At 40.9% G+C, this 20,237-nt stretch overlaps 1 protein-coding gene across 7 annotated transcripts in view; it reads right to left on the bottom strand.

The window, feature by feature from the left end:
• The window catches only part of Tcf20 (transcription factor 20), a 179,032-nt gene that overhangs the window by 13,949 nt on the left and 144,846 nt on the right, over positions 1 to 20,237 (bottom strand). For all 7 annotated transcript variants that reach the window (XR_003835008.2, XM_029470172.2, XM_029470173.2 and 4 more), the window contains exon 3: positions 5,132 to 5,225. Coding sequence is in view for 6 of the 7 variants with exons in the window: in XM_029470172.2 (XP_029326032.1) it covers positions 5,132 to 5,225 (94 nt within the window). In the remaining variant the exon portion in view is untranslated. The remainder of the gene's footprint in view (positions 1 to 5,131; positions 5,226 to 20,237) is intronic.

The raw sequence follows: 20,237 nt of genomic DNA, 5'->3' as shown, positions 1-20,237 counted from the left end.
CAGTGGTTAAGAGCACTGACTGCTCTCCCAGAGGTCCTGAGTTCAATTCCCAGCAACAACATGGTGGCTCACAACCATCTGTAATGGGATCTGACGCCCTCTTCTGGAGTGTCTGAAGACAGTGACAATGCACACACTTTTATAAAAATAAATAAGTCTTTTTTTTAAAAAATCTGGGTGCTGGCAGCAAGGCAAAGATGAAAATGTTATACTCTTTTTTTACTCCACCATTAGATTAGAGCCTCTTAAATCCAGGGACTGATCTTGATTATGAATTAAATAACCAGTCAGTCAAGTCAGGTATAGTGGTATACACCTTAAATGCCAGCACTTGGAAGCATAGGTAGGTGAATCTCTGAGTTCAAGGCCAGTTTTGTTCTACAAGGCTATCCAGGACAGTCAGAGCTACAAAGAGAAACTCTGTCTCAAAAAAACTAAACCAAAGTAATCAACCAACCAACCAAACAAACAAAAATCAGTCAGTGAACACACCTTCCTTAAATATAAGACATATTACACAGAATAGAACTCTTGAGACCATGGAATAATCTATCCCTGCAGAGCAGTGGACTCTAGGTCTTTGTAACTTGGATCATCAAAAAGCCTGAAGTGTCTGTGGCTTATAAAGCTGCATCTTCGATACCATCTCTGCACTCCTGAACTGCAGAGCCAGAGCAGGAGTCATACCATACCTACAAACACAAGCCCTCTCTTGCTGGAAACTTGGCTAGGTTTGTTAAATAGACATTATCGGATTAATAGGGGGTAGGGATGGGGCTGAGGCGTTTGGGTTGGCACATGACAAGTCTGGAAGAGAAAGTTAACAGGCATCATTTTTACTTACCCTCAATGAAGGAGGTCTTGCTTTTGAAGAGGTGGTCTGGCAAGCTTCCATTAGAAGAAAGGTATTCCCAGTGCCCTTCCTAAGAATCTAGCCATACTGCCTGAGCTTCATTAAGGTAGCTCTGAGTCTTATCTGTCATGAGTCATACACAGCTATTTGACTTTAAATCTAAAATTTTTAATTTCCAACAGGTAGTTTGGGTGCACACTTTTAATCCCAGCATTCAGGAGGCACAGACAGGTGGATCCCTGAGTTTGAGGCAGCCTGGTCTACAGAGCAAGTTCCAAGGACAGCCAGGGCTACCCAGAGAATCCCGGTCTTGAAAACACACACACAGGAACACTCCTCCCACTATCTATATTTCAAGTACTCAACAGCCACATCTGCCTGCAGATGCCACTACAGACTAGAAAAGTGTGCAGTTACTGTGTGCCATTACTGAGGAATGTTCTAGTGAGCAGTGTGCTTTACACCTGAGAAACTGTACCAGAAAGTAGACTGGGAGCCAGGAGCAGCATCGACAGGGCCTTGCTGTTGGGAACCTGGCTATTTACACAGCTGATACTTGAGGATACAAATGGAGTATGATTGGAGTCAAAGTGGTTACCTATCTAGGCATGCAAGCTTCTGTTTCTGAACACAGTGTCTATATGGGAGATCACTGTTTACCCAGCCACTGACTAAGATAGTCAATTATTGTATAATACCCCATTCAACCCCCCCCCCAACTTGACACTTGGGAATCCCCATTTAAGAGAAGCTTCAAATGAAGGAAACCAGATGTTCTGATGTAACTACAGCAACAAAGAAAAGCAACTGCTTCACTCAGCAGGATTTAACTGCCCCAGCTCAAGCCAGGGCGAACACTTCAGACAGCATGAAAACTTGTCAACAGGGAGAATGAAGCCAAATAGGGAGGTGCATGCCTACAATCTCAGCACTTGGGAGGCAGAAAAGGGGAGGATCAACTCAAGGCTATCCTTGGTGACAGTGGATCTGAGGCACAGATGGTTACATGAGAACCTATCTCCACCCCCCCAAAAAAAAAGAGTAGAGAAGAGGGAAAGGGGTCCAGGGAAGAGAGGGAGGGGGGATGGAGGGAGGAGGGAAAGGAAGAGAAAGACGGAGGGAAGGAGGGAGGGAGGGAGGGAGGGAGGGAGGGAGGGAGGGAGGGAGGGAGGGAGGGAGGGAGGGACAGAGAGAGAGAGAGAGACAGAGAGAGAGAGAGAGAACGAGAACATGAATGAATGAGAATATGAGTGAATGAGAGAAAATGTATATAAATGGGAAAATGACAGTCCAGATTCCAAATCCCTTGAAACGGTGGTTCAAAACTCTTCTTTCTTCCTTAAGTGTCTGGCCAATGAAGCAGCTCTTTGGCAATTGCACACCGTACCTACATACACCTTTTTCAATCCTCTGAACTACTCTTGTTCTTTTAGTACCTCTACAAGAAACTTAGAGAGAAGACAGTAGGTCAGGAAGGGCATGGAGAATGTTACTGAACACAAACGAGTCACCCAGGAAGAGGGAACCTAAGTTGAGAGATTAATGCAGAACACTGGCCTCTAGGTGTGTCTGTGCAGGCATATTCTTGAGTAAAGGCTTGGGAGGACCTTTTTTTTTTTTTTTTTAAAGCAAGCTAAGGAGCAGAACAGATGGCTCAATGCTTAGGAGCACTGGTTGTGGTTCCCAGCACACATATGGTGGCTTACAACCATCTACAACTCCAGTTCCAGGGGATCCAATACCCACGTCTGACCTCTAAGGACAGAGATATATAGGTGGTGTGCAGACATGCATGTAGGTTAAACACTCATAGGTTAAATAGGGGAGGGAGGCACAAAGGGGAGAAAAAAAAAAGGAAGCTGAGCAAGCTATTAAAATTAAACCAGTAAGCAGCATTCCTCTGTGGCCGGTGCTTCAGTTCCTGCCTCTAGCTTCCTGCTCTTAGCAATGGCCCATGATTTAAAACTTATGAAATGAAGCAAAGCCTTTCCTTTCCTCCCCTAGGTTGTTTATTACAGCAACAGAGAAACTAATCAGGACGCAGAGCCTGTAATTCCACTGCTGCGGGTGGGGGAAACAAAGACCAGAGGATCAGTCAGGCTTGCTACAAGCAGCCCAGCTCAAAACAAAATGGTAAGCTCTAAGTTCTGTGAGACCATCTCAAGGGAATGAGGTGGAGTGTGATAAAGCAGGGCAACCTGCCACTCTAGTGCACCACATACACCAAAACGTCCCTTAAAACAAATAGGCTCCATTCCAGCGTTCACTTTCATGTCACATGCACTCGAGAATTCCTTTCCCTCCCTGCTAAACCACTTTTTCAATTTTGAATTACATCCATGCCCTCATCCAGACTCACGCGCGCGCGCGCACACACACACACACACACACACACACGTATTATATAAATTAGAATCTAAGATCTACATGAAAGAAAATGTATAGTATTTGTTTTAACTGGGTTACTTTGCTCAATATATACAACTTACTATATATCAGTGTTTACCAATTCATCTACAGATTTAGCAAAATCCCTATCAAAAATTTAATAGTCTTCTTTTTGCAGAAATGGGTACGTTGACTTTGAATTTCATATGAAACAAAGAGGTATCCAGTATAGTCAAAACAATCCTGGGAGGAAGGTACAATTTTTCCAAATCTCTTGTTCCTAAATTGGGAGGGATGCGGGGGGGGGGGGGGGGTGCTTGGAGAATGAACCCAAGACTTTACACATACTAAAGTAAGCATTCTAACCATACCCAATTTCAAAACCTACTGCAAAGCTATAGTAATCCTGACAGTAGAATATTGGATGGGGCCAGAAAGCCCCAGGCATAGTGGTCAGCTGATTTGCAACAAAGTGTCAGCATCATTGAATGATGGAAGAATGTCAACCTAGGACAACTGCATAGTTGCTCACAAAAGAACAGCCCTGAACTTCTACTCCACATAGTCAAAGACTAAAAATAAAATATCTAAAACTATAAAACTCTTAGGAAAAAAAGACATCAAAACCCCACATTGGATTAGGTGTTTATTGCTTAAAGAGGATATCAAAAGAAAAAAGACAAATGAGGTTTCATCAAAAGCAAACTTTTCCTGCAGCTATAGCTCAGCTGGTAGAGTACTTGTCTAGCATGTACAACATCATGTATCTTCAGGATTATGTACATTAGGCACGGTGGTGTACACCTGTAATCACAGCACTAGGGAAGTAGAGACTGGAGGTTTGAGAGGTCATTATCATTCTTGACGGAAGTTGGAAGCCACTTGGGCTGAATGAGACCCTGTCTCAAAAAAACACCACCTTCAGAAAAGTAAGAAAGTTCAAAGAATGGAAGAAAATATTTATAATCCATATATCTGATCAGGGGGACAAAATAAGTAAAGCAACAATTTAACAGTGGGCAGAGAACTGGAATGAACACTTCTCCATAGAAGTGTACAAATGGCCAATAAGCACATAGAAAGATGTTCAACATCATTAAAGAAGTACAAAGCCAAACTACAGCAATATAGCATCTCACACTCGCTGGGATGTCTACAGTGATAATAAAGACTTGTAAGTATGTTTGGTAAGGATACTGAGAAATTGGAATCCTAATACATTGTTAGTGGGAATGTAAAATGTGTATATATTTTGGAAAATTATATGGCTATTCCTCTAAAGGTTAAGCATTATCATATGTAACTGTTCTACGGTAACATAATTCATAGATGTGAAACAAACCCCACAGCCATCAACTGATGAAAGGTGAGTCTAAGCAGCCCATCCTATATAACAGATAGTTTGGCAGGGAAAATGAATGAAGTACTAACTGACATATGCTGCAATGGATGAACCTTAGAAATAGTGTAACTGAAAATCCCTGCCACAAAATGTTCCATTTATATGAAATGTCTGAATTAGAAACATCTATTGAAACAAAGTGAATCTCTAATTGCCAGCAGCTAAAGTGAGGGGAAGGAAGGTGTTAATATTTCACAAGTGATGAAAACCTAAATGTTAAATATACTGGAGTAATGGCTACTCAACTCCACAAACACATAGAAACCACTGAATTGTATGTACACTTAAGTAGGTAACTCATAAATGAACTAGATGAACAAAACAGGTATTTTTAAACTTGCTCTGTCATTGTAGCCTCCTCTCTACATTTTAGAACTTACAAATAGAAAAAATAAGGGAGACAATAAAAATATACAGAAGAGGCGATAATGAATTTATATCTTCTAGCTCTCTAGATGCTCTCAAAAAGGGTGCGTGGTCCAACTTACCTGCGTCAATGGCACATGGGTAATGGTATCGGAAGGAGCAGCCTTTGTTGTAGCAGCCCAAAGTAGCGCCAGCCTCCTGGCAGTGGGAGCATTTCTGAAAGGACAATAAGGCATGTTAGTAACTCCAGACCAGCCCTTCTCTTGCAGGCCTTCCCTACCTCATTAGTTCGGTCTCAGCATGGCCTTTGTGGTTGGAGGGATCTGTGGTGGTAGAATAGGTTGGTAGGTCTCTACCACTTGCTGACCACACAATGGAAGAGATACAACACTGTTCTAAGGCTAGGCCTTATGGATGAACTCACATCAAGCAGAACACACTAGGGCAAGACACACTCTATAGTATGTGGCAGACACACCAGTGAGTGTGCTACCCCAAACCTGCCTATTTACCCACTCCCTGCTCTACTGAAATTTCTTTCTGCTATCATGTGCTGTCTGTAGACCCTGCTTCTATTTCTGCCACAGAAGTCTTGTGTAGGAGGAGTGAAGGTAGATATACACACACACATATAGAAACCTTTTACAATTAAAAGTGGGACTTGGTTTCTAGTTTTTATATTTATAAGATTTTATTTTTAATTTTGATCTACTTATCCCAAATGCCCAATGCAAGTATATTTCTTTCCAGAAAATATGTATGTAAATGCTATTTTTGTACATGAATCCTATTTTAAATGTACTAGGAAATCTGCCATGAATTTCTGGCTAAGTGAGACACTATTCTCTGATTGCAGTGTTCCTCCTTATATGGTCATCTCTGTTGTCACCTTGTTGTGGCTATGGTGAGTACTCATACTGTCTATACTATCAACAACATTACCAAAACACAACCACATGAGGCCCTACTAAGGAATGATGCAGATTATTCAACTTTCCTGGGTGTGCTCATGACCCACCAGGAAGGCTAACCAGAAGACATAAAGGATGTGTGCTTCTTAAACCCTTAATTCTGAGCTGGCTAAGCTCCCAGAACACTGGCAACTGTGGAGCCTAAATGTTCACCATGTTGTCAGGATGAAATAGCTAAGAATATGGATTAATGCATTCACCTGATAGGACCTGCACATGTCCACTGTAAGTAGGTAAAGTATCAGAGGGGCAGGAACTAGCATTAGGTCACAGGTAATAATGTCTCTTGGAGACAAATACCTCCCTCTCAGAAGACCAAGAACCTTTTGGGGGTCGATAATCAGTAAATGTTTACTTGCACCTATGAGAAGAAAGCAAAGATCATTTAGCCTGGAGTAAACCAAGGGCAGTTAAGAACACTTGTGGAATCTCCAGGTTATCTACGTCTATGCCTCCTTCAGGAAAAAAAGGCCCCATCACCAAACCAAAGAAACAGAGGACAGCCAATCTATCAGTGGCCAACTGTCAACTGTTCCTACTAATCTACTTTTCTTATACAAGGTACCCAAGCAATCATTTATCCAGAGGGTTTGAGTTTCAGGCCCGCTCCATCTTGGAGGATGACTCTCAGTTCATGATAGTCAATAAAAATGGGTGCATCAAGAACTCTTGAAAGTCTACAAGCAAAGGGGCTTCTGCAACATGGGCAGCATTCTAGAGGAAGAGGCAGAGGCAGGCAAATCTCTGAATTTCAAATCAGCCTGACATTTCAGTTCATTGGTCTACACAGTTGAGTTCCAGAACAGCCAGGGCTACTACCCTGTCTCAAAACAAAACCAACCAACCAACCAAACCAAGCAGAAAACCAGATCATCTTGCTCAGCCTCTCTTGACTACATACAACAGGATCTGTAACAGTCATCTAATCAACGATACAAGACAATCCTGACAAAGCCAGTCCATCTGCAGGGACAGCAGGGTGGGAAGATGAGAGACTTAGACTTATTGTGACACTCTGAGTACTAACCCAACCAATCCAAGAATTGCATATCCAGACTTTTACAGGACAACACAGACAGGCAACATGCATAAGAGCATGCTCATGTCCCCACCCCCTCTTTTCAACTAATTTTAAAACTTATAGTCAACATTCCATAATTGATACAGGAAGAGACTATTATCTGACATGGTATTGGGCAAGGAAGAATTAAGTACACAGACTCTACAATCTAAATAACTACTTTGTAAGTGACTCTCCCACTGCCTTACTATGTCTGACCTACCAATCTCCTAACCTTTATTGAATCCACCCTTAAGGACAGTACAAACACTGCTCACCTCACAGAAATGGTCAGTATTGATTGCATCAATCCAAACTTAAAATAGTGGCTGGCTCAGAACCGCTGTTATGTCACCCAAGATCACTACAGGCCAATGACACTCTACACATGTCCTACAGATCAAAAAGTTAACAATCACCCATAAAGTGGCCTTGTTATCACTCATTTACAGATGAGAACAGAGAAAACAAGGGACTGGAACATGGATATCTGTTCCCTTCCTACTTAAACACCAGTTGCTTTGTCCTTTGTAGGAGCTCTGAAAGCAACCTCCCTCTCTCAACTAAAGCCATGATATGGAGCTGGAGAGATGGATCCGTGGTCAAGAACAGCTGACATTCTTCCAGAAGACCCAAGTTTTGTTTCCAGCACCCACAACCGTTTTCTAACACCAGAGTTCCAGGGGATGTAATTAATGACTTCCTGAGGCACCAGGCACTAATGTGGTACACACAAGCATGCAGCCAAAATATTCATACAGACAAAATTTTTAATAGTGCAATAAAAATGACTACATTGCACCTAAAAAACAGATCCTGCAGGGATTATAAGGATTATAAGTAGTGCTTCACACAACTATAGTGTGAAGACCAGAAACAGCACGAAGAGCTAAACAAGAAGGGCAAATCCTCACTCTAAGTCCTTGTAGTACACAATGCAGATTAAGAACCATTAGTTAACTCCTTAACTTAACACAGACCCATGAATTACAAGGACTGGCTAGAATCTATGTTTTCTGAGAGTTCTTTAGTGTTTTCTCTACTAGACTTCTGTATACCCTATACAGCAAACTAAAGATTATGGGTGTGAAAGCAGAACTGAGGCCTCCAATGATGTTCATCTGAATTCCCAGTGTGAGTGATCTTTAATGCTTTTGCAGAGAAAGTAAGTTTCAAGATGGGGACAGTGCCCTAATCTTCTGGATATGGATCTATTTTCAACACATTGATAAAACAAAGATCCTCTCAGAGTGGGGCCGAGATGTAGGCTTCAGAGAGATGTAGAAATGGGAGCAGGCTCATGTGAGACGGAAGAAAGGGCCACAAGCCAAAGAATGCAGGTAGTTATAGCTCAAAAAAGGGAGCAAAAATCGTCTCTAAGCTTCCAGAAAGAGGGCAGAGCACAGATAACAACTAAATTCCACGAAGTGGGACTCACATTGGACTTGTAACCTAAAAACTGTAAGAGAAACCCTGTCTCAAAAAACAAACAAACAGAAACAAAACCCTGTACGGCAACAGGTATGTGTATGTCATGGCAAGGAAGTCAAGGCAAGGCATTACTGAGCAGCTCACAGTGACACAGAAGTGACTGCTCATTTTTCTCTTACATTCTTTAATGTAAGAAATTTTTAGTGTTTCCTCATGGGAAACACTACAATTTCATTGCCTTTTCATCAAGTCAGCTTTGCTATCTCAAGGTCCCCAAAGGTGGCACAGTGAGTCTGTTCTCATTTTTTTTTCCTTTTTTCTAGGTGAAGAAGCAGAAACTAAAGCAAAGAACACAGACCTATAGCTTTTTCTATTAAGCACAAATTCTACACTCCTCACCCTGTCATGCTTCTCTTAGTTCCGTTCATTCATTTAACCATCCCACAGTTTACAAGAACTAATGCTTTTTTTTTTTTTTTTTTTTGGGGGGGGGGTCGAGACAGGGTTTCTCTGTGTAGCTCTGGCTATCCTGGAACTCACTCTGTAGACCAGGCTGGCCTCGAACTCAGAAATCCACCTGCCTCTGCCTCCCAAGTGCTGGGATTAAAGGCGTGCGCCACCACCGTCCGGCTAGAACTAATGCTTTTAATCCCAATACTCATGAGGCAGCTTGGTGGAGCTCTGTGTTCCAGGCCAGCCTGGTCTACATAACAAAACAAAACAATCAAACAAGAGAAACTCTAATCAATCAATCAATCAATGTGCCTCCCATGTGCCAATTGACAAAGACAAAATATAAAAACCTATTTCTATAAATTCTCCATGTGTCTGCTCTACATCCTAACCTGTACTTTAGCCAGTATAACTTCCAATTAGATTTTTACTCGTTTTACCTGAAGGAAAACTTTCCCTTCACTTTTCCCACACTGTAATTATATCACACTGTAATCCCACTAAGCCCACCACAGCAAGTGCCCTTGACTGAGGAAGAGTGAGCAGGCAGAGCAGTACCAGACAAAACAGGCTCAGTGCAAGCTACAGTATGACTTTAAATCTTGACGCATTTTAACTTTTTTGAGATAGGGTCTCATATAGCTCAGACTAGCCTTGAATTTAATTTCCTTCCTTTCCTTTTTTTAAAGCCTTGACATGGCCTGTGACTTGTTATGTAGGCTAGACTGATCTCAAATTTATAAAGGTCCACATGCCTCCTATAGATACTAAGATTATAGGTATGTTGTCATCACACCAAATGCTTTTTTTCAAATAGATAACATCTTAAACTGATGATGGATGAGAAATTTTCATTTTCTTTTAATAGAAAAAGAGTAAAAATTAAGCAACTCTGACAAAAAACAAAACAAAACAAAACACAAACATAAAACCCTTATATTTCTAGACACCAGAAACTTGTCAATAAATTACAAGATGTCTTAGTTTCTGGGCATATTTTAAAAAACATTCATGCAGCCTAGCCTTTCACAAGTGTCTAGAAGCAGGTTTGGTGACTTGAAGTGGCAAACTACAGTGGCTAAATCAAGTAGGAGCCATCTAATCCTCATCCGAGGGAGGCTGCAAAGGAAGAATACTGTATAACTCTTCACGTCCACAACAACATTTCCCTCTGAGAGCTCACCGTGACCTCAATAAGCATGCTGCCTAACAACACCTCTGAGCAGCCTAGAGCACTGCAGCAGCTGGGTCAGTGCTTCGATACCCATCAATTCTGAGCAAGCCTTTCAGTCTTGTAGCCTAGCTTTCAGTACTGCATTCTTTTGTTCATGCCTACAGTATTTACTCTAGCATCCCTGGACCAGGCACACTGAAAACACAGGCTGATGGAAAGAATACAAGGAATACACATTAGAGCCTTAAAGAAAACTAATGAAGTTGACTTTTTCAATATTCATTAAAAAGCTGATGCTTGAGGAAACGTAGGCTACCAGTAAGATGTTTATTCTCTCTTAATTATACCTCCTATATCTAGGGCAGAAACATCTGTGAAGCTCACTATGTACTCCTGCTACATGACTGCAATATGGTCTCTAGCCAGGGCATTACACTACCCTTTATGGCCATGGGATGCAACTTTTTATCCCATTAACTTTCTTTCCAGGGGCTTTAAAGTGTTGGCCAAGACAGAGTAGGCTTTAGTCTTTTCCTGGAGCAAGATACTCTCCTGAGGTTTCTCTATCAAAGTTCTTATCTGGGAGCACAACGTATTTTGTCTTGGAAGATGGCATTCATGCCAGCCCTAGAACCATACCCTGAGGGCTGGAGAGATGGTCCAGCAGTTAAGAGCACCCATCAGTCTTCCAGAGGTCCTGAGTTCAATTCCCAGCAACCACATGGTGGCTCACAACCATCTGTAACGAGATCTGACTGTGACAGTGTACTCACATTATAAATTAAATAAAATCTTTTTTAAGAAGCAGCAGCAGCAGCATCATAGCCCGAGTGTCCCTTACATCCAATTCAGAGCGCCTAGGCAGGCCGAAGTACTTGATCTCCAGGCCCATTTGTTTGACGCTCTGATAGATGCACAGATGTACTAGTATTACTCAAGGCCCACAGCTGTTCTGCAAGTGTCAATTTCAAAACCTGAATTCATTAAATCCAGGCCTCAAAAGTTGTTAAGTACAGGAAGTCAGCTAGCAGTCACGTTAGCAGAACTCACTGGTTAAAGCCCACTTTTGTACTTAACACAAAGTCTCAAACACTTTGGACTAAACACGGTTGGTCTAATTTGACTATTATCCTGATCCAAAACAGCATAGGTCTTGTGAACACAAGACTGAGGGTCAAAAAGCCATCCTACCAACCCTACTCTTGTGAAACAGGGACACTTGCTTTACTTCCCTCGCAAAGTTGTGTAAAGTCACCATAAAAGAAACTTACAACAAAAATGTAATTATTTGATTTATAAAAACCATGAAATATCTTTGTACATGTATTACATTCTTGGCATCTACTAATGTCAAAACTTGGGTACAGTAAATATCTAATAGTCTATTAAATTAAGGCAGATTAAACCCCTGGCTACTATTTACTTTCACTGGACTTCCACTCTCAGGTCTTCCATGGTTGAGCAATATTCTTTTTAAAAAAGTCTCTTGAAGCATTTTGCATTTGAAGATGTTTAAATGGGAACTGAAATACACATGAACACATAACAAATGAAAGAATCAGCAAGAGTCCAAAACCACTGACAATCTGAGAAGGGCTTACTAAGCCAATCTGAGCAACTACATCACATCCGTCATGGTAGTACACCTGCAAGCCCTGAACTGAGGCAAAAGAATTAAGTCTGGCCAGCTGACTTAAACACCTTGTATGAAAGGACAGGACAGGACAGGACAGGACAGGACAGGACAGGACAAGACAAGACAAGACAGGAAAAAAGAAAGAAAAGAAAAAAGAAAGAGGGAGGGAGGGAAGGAGGGAGAGGGAAAGGAAAAAAAGAAAAGAAAGGAAGGGAAGAAAGTTAAGGAACGAAAGAGGAAAGAAATCAAAGGAAGGAAAGGAAAGAAGGAAAAGAAAAAAAAAATCACATATAGCTCAAAGTCCCCAAAGATAGAAATAATCTCTCAATAAAACTGTCCATCCTCACTCCCATTAAGATCTCCCATCAAAAAGTAGTTCTAGGTCTAGACCGACTTGAAGGAGAGAGCAGGCTCCTCCTACAAGCTGTCCTGTGAATTCCACATGTGGACCACAGCATACATTCATTGAAATAATAAACAAGTGTAAATTTTTTCAAAGTAAAAAAAAAAAGGGGGGGGGTTTCTGGGCAAAGTGGCGCATGCCTATATGCCCAACCCGAGAGAGCAGGCAAGCTCAAGGCCACTAGGATATATAATCAAAAATGTTGTGCTACTGAAGCTGAAAAGTATTCCCTTGAGAACGCCTTTCAAGCTACATTTACAAACTGCCCACAGTTAGTATCTCTGGCTAAGGGAGTGGCAGTTGTGGGGTGTAGCTGGCTCCAGAAATAATGCAAAAAAAGGAAAAAAAAAAAAAAAAGAAAAAGAAAAATGTGGGATCAAAATCCCAGTGTGAGTGGTAGCCTCTCTCAATGATGTTCCTGGCCTCCACTCTGGGCCAAGAGAGCATTCTTACTGCCTGTGTCCATAGGTATGGCCTACCTTCAGTTTACAATGAAGTCAGAATTTTTTCAGTCAAGTTTGAAGGCTTTTTTCCTTCATCTTTACAAAATTTCTGTGCTTCACCTGCCAGGATAGCAGAACTTAGCTACAACCTTGATCAGGGAAGAATATATTATAGTACACACAACTTAGACATTAGATTTTATCATTTAGCAAGAAAAAGGGGTAAAAAGACCACACCAATGCTTCTTGTTTGCTCTATTTATCTGTCTGTCTGTCTGTCTGTCTGTCTATTTCATTCATTCATTTATTCATTCTCTGTGTAGCCTTGGCTGTCCTGAAATTCACTCTGTAGACCAAGCTGACTTGCTCGTTATCTCTCGGACTTTGAAAGATTGGTCTGTTTGTCTGTCTTTAAGTCAGTAACATGGAGATAAATATCCAGCTGAGAAGTGTAAAGAGGATCTTGTTATATAAGGCACTGGTTAAAAGAGAAAAATAAAACAAAAAGCCCTGAACATGCTTATTACAAAGAAGGCCATAAGCTAGCTAGCTTGCTTGCTTGCTTGATTTATTTATTTATTTATTAAAAAGGGGGGGCCATATAGGGCACTCCTAGGATGCTCTGTATAAAAGCAACAAAAACTAACAGTGGCATTTCTCGTCATTTTCTGTTACTTTCCATTTCAGCAGCAGGAGACCAGGTTGGAGACCAGGGAGGGTAGTTGCTAAACATTTCACGCACAATATCTTTACGTATGCTCAGTCATCTTGCTTCAGTGTGAGCACTACAGATGATGATAAACAAACATGTGGTACTGAGGTGGGTAGCAGTAATTATTCCTAACAAGTTATCCATAAAAAGGAAAGCTCATAATTATCACACATGGGCTGAACTTGATCTGTCATTATAGCAGGCACAGGTACTAGCCACTTGCTGTGGTTTTTAAATGCTCTGCAATTCCCTAACTCCAATTCTCTGTAGTTTTAGTCTTCAGGATCAGCAATAATAATAATTTAAGAAGGTAAACAAAGCAATCTAAAGCAATTTCACAAACAAAATTCATCCACTTGCAACAATTTAAGTTAAAATCCATTCCCCATTCCTTCTAGGTATTAAAACATTACTCACAAGGTTTGCTTTAATCATGTTTCTCTTGCAAAGTACACCCATATTCTTATGCTAATTCACTGTCAGAACTATGGTTATTATGCGCCAGCAACAGCCTTCAGTAGTGATGCTTCTATGCGCTGTCCAGCTACTTGTTTTTAATTGGTTTGTATTTTATCTTACTCACAAGTATATATACTTTATTAAAATAATTTTAATCAGAGGGTTTCTTTGTCAGTCCAAGAAAAAAAAAATCACACAACTTTCCTGGAAATGTTTTCTCTTAGCAAGTTTTTTCCATGTTAAGAAAAGGGATGTATGTTAAGAGGTTAGAAAGGAGGGGTTGTGAGTGCTGAGCCTGGACTAGGCTTAAGGAAGTAAATTAGCACCTTTCCTCTGCAAATCTGAGAAAAGGCTGAACCCAGCAGGAGCAGAAACCTGCAGCAGCCCCGTGGTGGGGAGGGCAGCACCTTCAGGAGTGTAGAAATATGTCTTATAGACAGAGCTTAAAACCTTGAATTCTAAGTTGCATATTTTTATTTTACCGATTGTCAAACAGTATACTAGCTGGATAAAAGAATGGTTACATTTTGTGGTTTGTGAAGCAAGCAGGCCATCTTTAACTGAAATCACGACTAGGCAAGTGACTCTTCATAGCACTGCTTCTCTCTAGGGCTCAGACCATCTGTGAAACCAAATACAAAACTGCTTATCCATAAGCTACCCAATAAAGTCTCTATGATTTAACATAGTATCAGCCATAATTAGACACATCAAATAAGATTTCTATCCAGTAAAGATACTACTAAAACACCAATCTCCAACGATGGTCCTAACCTTCTGCACTAAGAACCTTTATTATTGTTTACTAACTCTCTGTGCACTTTAGATTTGCATTTAATTCACAATTTCTTGCTCAGGCCTCTGTCTGTCTCCCCAGCACTCTCATCTACGTAAACTTTCAATTGAATAACTAAGACTTTGCAGATCAAAGTCCTGTCAGACAAAGTTGCTCTATCCAGTACAAAGGAATTTATTTATGCTTATGGTTTTGGAAATGCATAAAGCTACCAGGAATTTAATCATGGGGGAAATCACCCTAAGGCCTTATTGAAACTTAATCATCTCCTAAAAGTCCACCTTAAATAACTTATATGGAATGAGTTTCTATCATCCTTATATTTCACAGTTGGAATTAAATTTCAACACTGAAATGTTGGGAGACAACCAACCATATAGAAAAGGTAGCATATTTAAGTTACTGTCAGTGAAACTGTCACAGATCATAGTTCCCACACTCAAGGTTAACCACTGTCCTAGCCAGGCATTAAAAAAGGTCATATTCTGTGCATTTCAGGTCACTCTGATTCCTACGAGCATTCTTATTCCTACTAACTTGTACTGGAAGGCAAAGGTTGGTCTAGATCTCAAGAGCACTATAGTGCTCAGGTCTGAGACCAACTCACCAAAACTGAGTTCTCTGAAATGATACCTCATTTTCTCACTTGTAGCTGCCCTGCCCAAAGTAAAAGGTGAGTTACAAAAGGAAACTAAAGATACAACACTGGGAGACTGCTCAGCTCCAAGGGTAATGACTACAGGTTCAATCCACTACACTTCATCCTGATTTAGTTTCTCCCAGGAAGAAGAACTGAGAAGCCAAGGGCTACTTCAACAGGTGAAGAAAATAGAAATTTCCAAGTAACATGACAAGGTAAGAAACTCTAATTAAAATGTTTCTCTCCTACCTCCATTTATTTTCTTTCATTTGTACGTATGCTAGATGCCTGTTTGTCTGCACATATATGCACATATTGGGCCAAAGGTCAACATCCAGTGTCTTTTTCTCCATCTACTTCTTTTGGGGGGGGGGTGGCATCTGATCCCCAGAGAGTGGAGGTACAGATACTTGTGAGCAATATCTTGTGGGAATCAAATGTGGATCCTCTAGAAAAACAGCCAGTACTTTAAACCACTGAGCCATCTCTCTAGCCCTTATCCAACTTATTTTTTAATACAAAGTCTTTTGCTGAACCTGGAGCACAATAATTCTGCTAGACTGGTTGGCCAGCAGTCTCCGACATCAGCCTGTTTCTACCTCCCCAATATTTGGGATTACAGGCACAATCGGATGTACCTAGCTTTTTTATGTGAGTGCTGAACATCCAAACTCAAGTCCTCATACTATGTTGCATAGCAAGCATTTTACTGAGTTACCCTATTTGTTTTGTTTTAAAAATTGTCCTCACTTGTAGCCCAGGCTGTCCTGGAACTAATAATGCAGCTCAGGCTAGCCTAGCATCTACCGTATCTTCTGCTTCAGTCTAAGTACTGGGACTGTACATGTATGCCACCATGCCTAGCTCTCATGTTCAATATTTTAGTGTTTGTCCACTATTGAGACAAATCTCATGCATCCAAGAACCTAAAGGGGGTAGTTCTTGTACTATTTTTCAGGATAAGAAGTAGGCTAAAAGGCTATAAGACATCATTTTCCAAAAAAATCAATTCCTAGAAGAATGTGTGGATAAAGGCTAATCTGAGGTCTCTAATGTTCTGTAATTACCCACTGCTAACAAATTCCTCTGGTATCTTCAAAGACTGTTCGTAAACCCTAGGGCCTTCGTGCTCACTCCTTCTGGCCCTGGGTAGCAGAATCAATGCTACAATAAGATGGTACCATTGAATGAGTTTCCTTTTATAAACGGGATTAAAAAGAGGGAAAAAAAGTAGAGGATGAGAATAGTTAAACTGTCAAAACTTAAAATATGCCAATGAACTAAGAGATCCAAGGAGCCAAGGGTCATACTTAGTACTTACTAATAGGAAAGTACCACAGGGTGTATTTTTCTGGATTTTCTAGAGTTTATCTAGTAAGGCTTGAACCTGTTCTTTAGAATTGAACTGTAATGCCTTGTCCATAATCACCTTAATAGTTCCCTCCCCTTTTTTATAAGAGGTGGGACACTATAGGTCTGGAAGGAAAGAATGCCACAATTACCAACAAGAATTTGATGAGAAAGGTTTCAGCAGCATGGCTGAAGCCAAGTCCTGCCAGGACTTTAAGGCAACTTTACAAAGATGCTTATCAACAATCACAGTTCAGGAAGGAGGGAGGAAAGGAGAGAGAAAAAAAGAAAAGAACAAACCACGCCTGCTAATGCCTCATGTTCTTCATTTATGGGCTCTTAGGTGATAAGTCTAAGGTGTCATAGTGAAGGAGCACACTGCCTCCTGAAGAGGGTGTGGCCTACAGGCTAATTGCTGAAGACTGCTTTTGCCCAAGAAGCAAGTGGGAGAGGAAGGCAGTGTTAACGAGAAAGCCAGAAGAGGCTGGGCAGGTTAAAAGTGAAGAACATGTTCTTGGTGGATCACAAGCTTCTGAGGGCACAGTGGAAGAGCCTCAGAAAGCAGGAGGCTATGCATCTTGATGTGTGCCAATTTCTCCTGCCAATTAATCTTCTAGCTACTTAAGTCACCCCAACAGCAGTGGGCCTGGGTGCAGCAGGACTTGACTCTAGGCCTGATGCCTTTCCCACACACCCTTCCTAGTTCAGGTAAGCTTCTTGGTGCTTACACAAACTCACAGCATCCAGGGACCATGGCATCATACCCTTTACACAGGTGCTGACTTAAGCTAAGCTACAATGCCACTGAGTTGAAAAAATTAGGAAACCATCCATTAGAAACCCTTGAACTGGAATTTTTGCACTTAACTTATAAATAAGAAGTATAATTAGACCTAATTAACAGAGACAAGATATAAATCCTTGTTTCCTTACCAACTGTTCCTCCTCAGGTACTCTCTGCCTTAACAAATAGTGCTACACACAGGCATCCTGGTCCTCAAGGCCAAAAGCACTGGTTCTTGCCTATCTTTCCAACCTCACTGCACTCTTTATATTTCAGCCAACTCTGTTACACTAATATCTACAGATACCTACACATACACACATGTACCTTAAAAATAAACCAACCAACCAACCAACCAACAAAAAAACCCAAGAGGAAAGATACTGTTGGGCATGGAGAATAGACTGATGCAATCAAAATACAATATAGATGTCATTCTGATAGAAAGATGAAGGTTTGAACCAAGGGGGTAACTAGAGGCATGAGATATAAAGATCTGAGTTATGTAGGAAACACTGATCCATAGAACATTATGTCTGGATGAGAGAGGAATCTAGGTTGCCAGACTTCTGAATGGTGGGGTAGGGAACTAGCCATGGTACACTAGTACCTACATGTTCTGGTTGCAAGGCATAAGCAGCTGAATTGGCAGATCTAGAACTTGAGTTCTGTTTGTTAAACAGTTCATGCTTGCCAGGCGTGGTGGCGCACGCCTTTAATCCCAGCACTCGGGAGGCAGAGGCAGGCGGATTTCTGAGTTCGAGGTCAGCCTGGTCCACAGAGTGAGTTCCAGGACAGCCAGGGCTACACAGAGAAACCCCGTCTCAAAAAACCAAAAAAAAAAGAAAAAAGAAGAAAGAAAGGAGTTCATGCTTTTTCACAGGAAACGTGCTCTTAATACGGCGGTCTGCAACTACCATCATCACCAACTTAGGACTCAAATGTCCCCCAAAAGACACACACCCTTTTTTTTAACAAAAAACCAAAAAAGTTTGTACAAGGGGTGGGGGTGGGGGGGGGGCCAAGTAAGATGGCTCAGCAGGTAAGAACACTGACTGTTCTTCCAAAAGTCCCTGAGTTCAAATCCCAGCAACCACATGGTGGTTCACAACCACCCATAATGGAATCTGACGCCCTCTTCTGGTACATCTGAAGACAGATACAGTGTACTTAATTATAATAATTAATTAATTTTTTTTAAAAAAAGTTTGTACAGGAACAGACTTATGGCAAGGTCCCTGGCATACTTCAAAACCAAGAGCAAGGACAAGGAGTTAAGATTAATGTTGGCAGTCCAACTAAATAAATGTATGTGTAACAAGTATTAATAAAATGTAGATTCCAAATAGCACTTGCTACCAGGAAGTGGGGGCAAGGAATCAGATGAGCCGAGGTCAATGCATTTGCTGGGTTTTGGTTGGTATATTAATACTTTTAAGACAAGGTCTCATTATGAAGCCCAAGCTACCTTCAAAATCATGGTTCTCTTGCCTTTGTCTGCCAAGGGCTAGGATTATATTCATGTGCCACCATGTCCTGCTTTCTAAGATGGGAGGTGCCAAGTTTCCCAGTAACAAATAGATTTCCAATTTTGAGGGGCTGCCTTTTCAGAGTGTTGGGTGTATTTTTATTTCTTCACCCGGAAACTCTACTAAATTCAACAAAGGGAATCATCTAGCAATTGTTACTTTGTTAATTATTACCTGCTAAAGGGTTCTAAAACAGTTTTGTACAAGTTGAGTAACTTTTACTCAGAACAGGGGCCTTACATGGGAACCAAAATCTCAAAATTTTCAGTCTAAAAATGCCCAGATGCCTCCACAGATTCAGTCATGTCTGAGACCTGTTGAAAAAATAGCATTTAACAAAAAGCATTTCCTTCTACTAGCATCTACTTCCCTTTGCCCTTTTAACAAAACATGTAAGAGGGATTTAGTGCCAGTAGAGTGGTGGGTCCCACTTCTATCTAAGGAATCTTTATCTTTTGAGATTCAAGTTGGGTTGGAAATTTGTGCATCTGCACAAACTATGAGGCAGTTCTTCAATTCTCCTTATTCATTTTTGACAGTATGTGCCAACCCTCTCTAATTAAGCATCAGATCCTAAGTATACACAGCACAAATAACTCTACCAAACCTGGCTCACTTCAAGAATCAGAAGTAATGTGACCCTAGGCCATTACTGAATCAGAGACAGTCTGGTCTTCTCTTTTGCATTTCCAAATATCTCCACTTCCTGTCATTGGAATTATGTCAGGCCCTCAGAGAAAGTATGCATCCATAGCATCAACTTCCACTTCAAAGCCCATTTGAATAAACAGTAAAGTAGTGCACTTTGTCTAGTTTCAATTCAAGGTTCAAAAGCTACTTTCTAGGAACTCTGGGAAATGGTTGCTACTATGCAACCATATGTAGAGAGGGGTGTACTGGACGGTAAAATCACTGATTTGCCTCAGATCTAACCACAATTAAATGCAATTGTAGTTTCCTAATACTATATATACTGTGAACTATCTTGAGAAAGTTACAAAAAGAAACCGCAAGAGCCATAGTTTTGTTCAATTTTTTTTGTTCACAGTAGCTTCAAGCTTGCTATGTAGCCAGGGATGGCCTTGAACTCCTGGTCCTCCTTCTCAAGGGCAGAGACTGAGACTCCATGCTCAGCTAAAAAAAGTTAATTGCCCTTCTTATTCCCCTCTTCCAATTGTAAATTTATTAGAATAACAAGTTCTTTTGCTTTACAGATATTATGATTTCCTAGTTTACTTTTGACTTGGACTTAAAGTTTACTATTTTGGTGCTGGTGAGATGGCTCAGTCGGATAAAGGCACTTACAGCCAAGCCTGATGACCCTGGGACCCATGTGATTTAAAAACAAAACAAAAAAACAAAAAACAAACAACATCTGAAAATTGTT

Source organism: Mus caroli, unplaced genomic scaffold (assembly GCF_978045245.1).
Source record: "Mus caroli unplaced genomic scaffold, Mus_caroli_1 scaffold_16, whole genome shotgun sequence".
In the NCBI taxonomy this organism is placed as follows: domain Eukaryota; kingdom Metazoa; phylum Chordata; class Mammalia; order Rodentia; family Muridae; genus Mus; species Mus caroli.
This window is presented reverse-complemented; position numbering and strand designations above follow the sequence as displayed.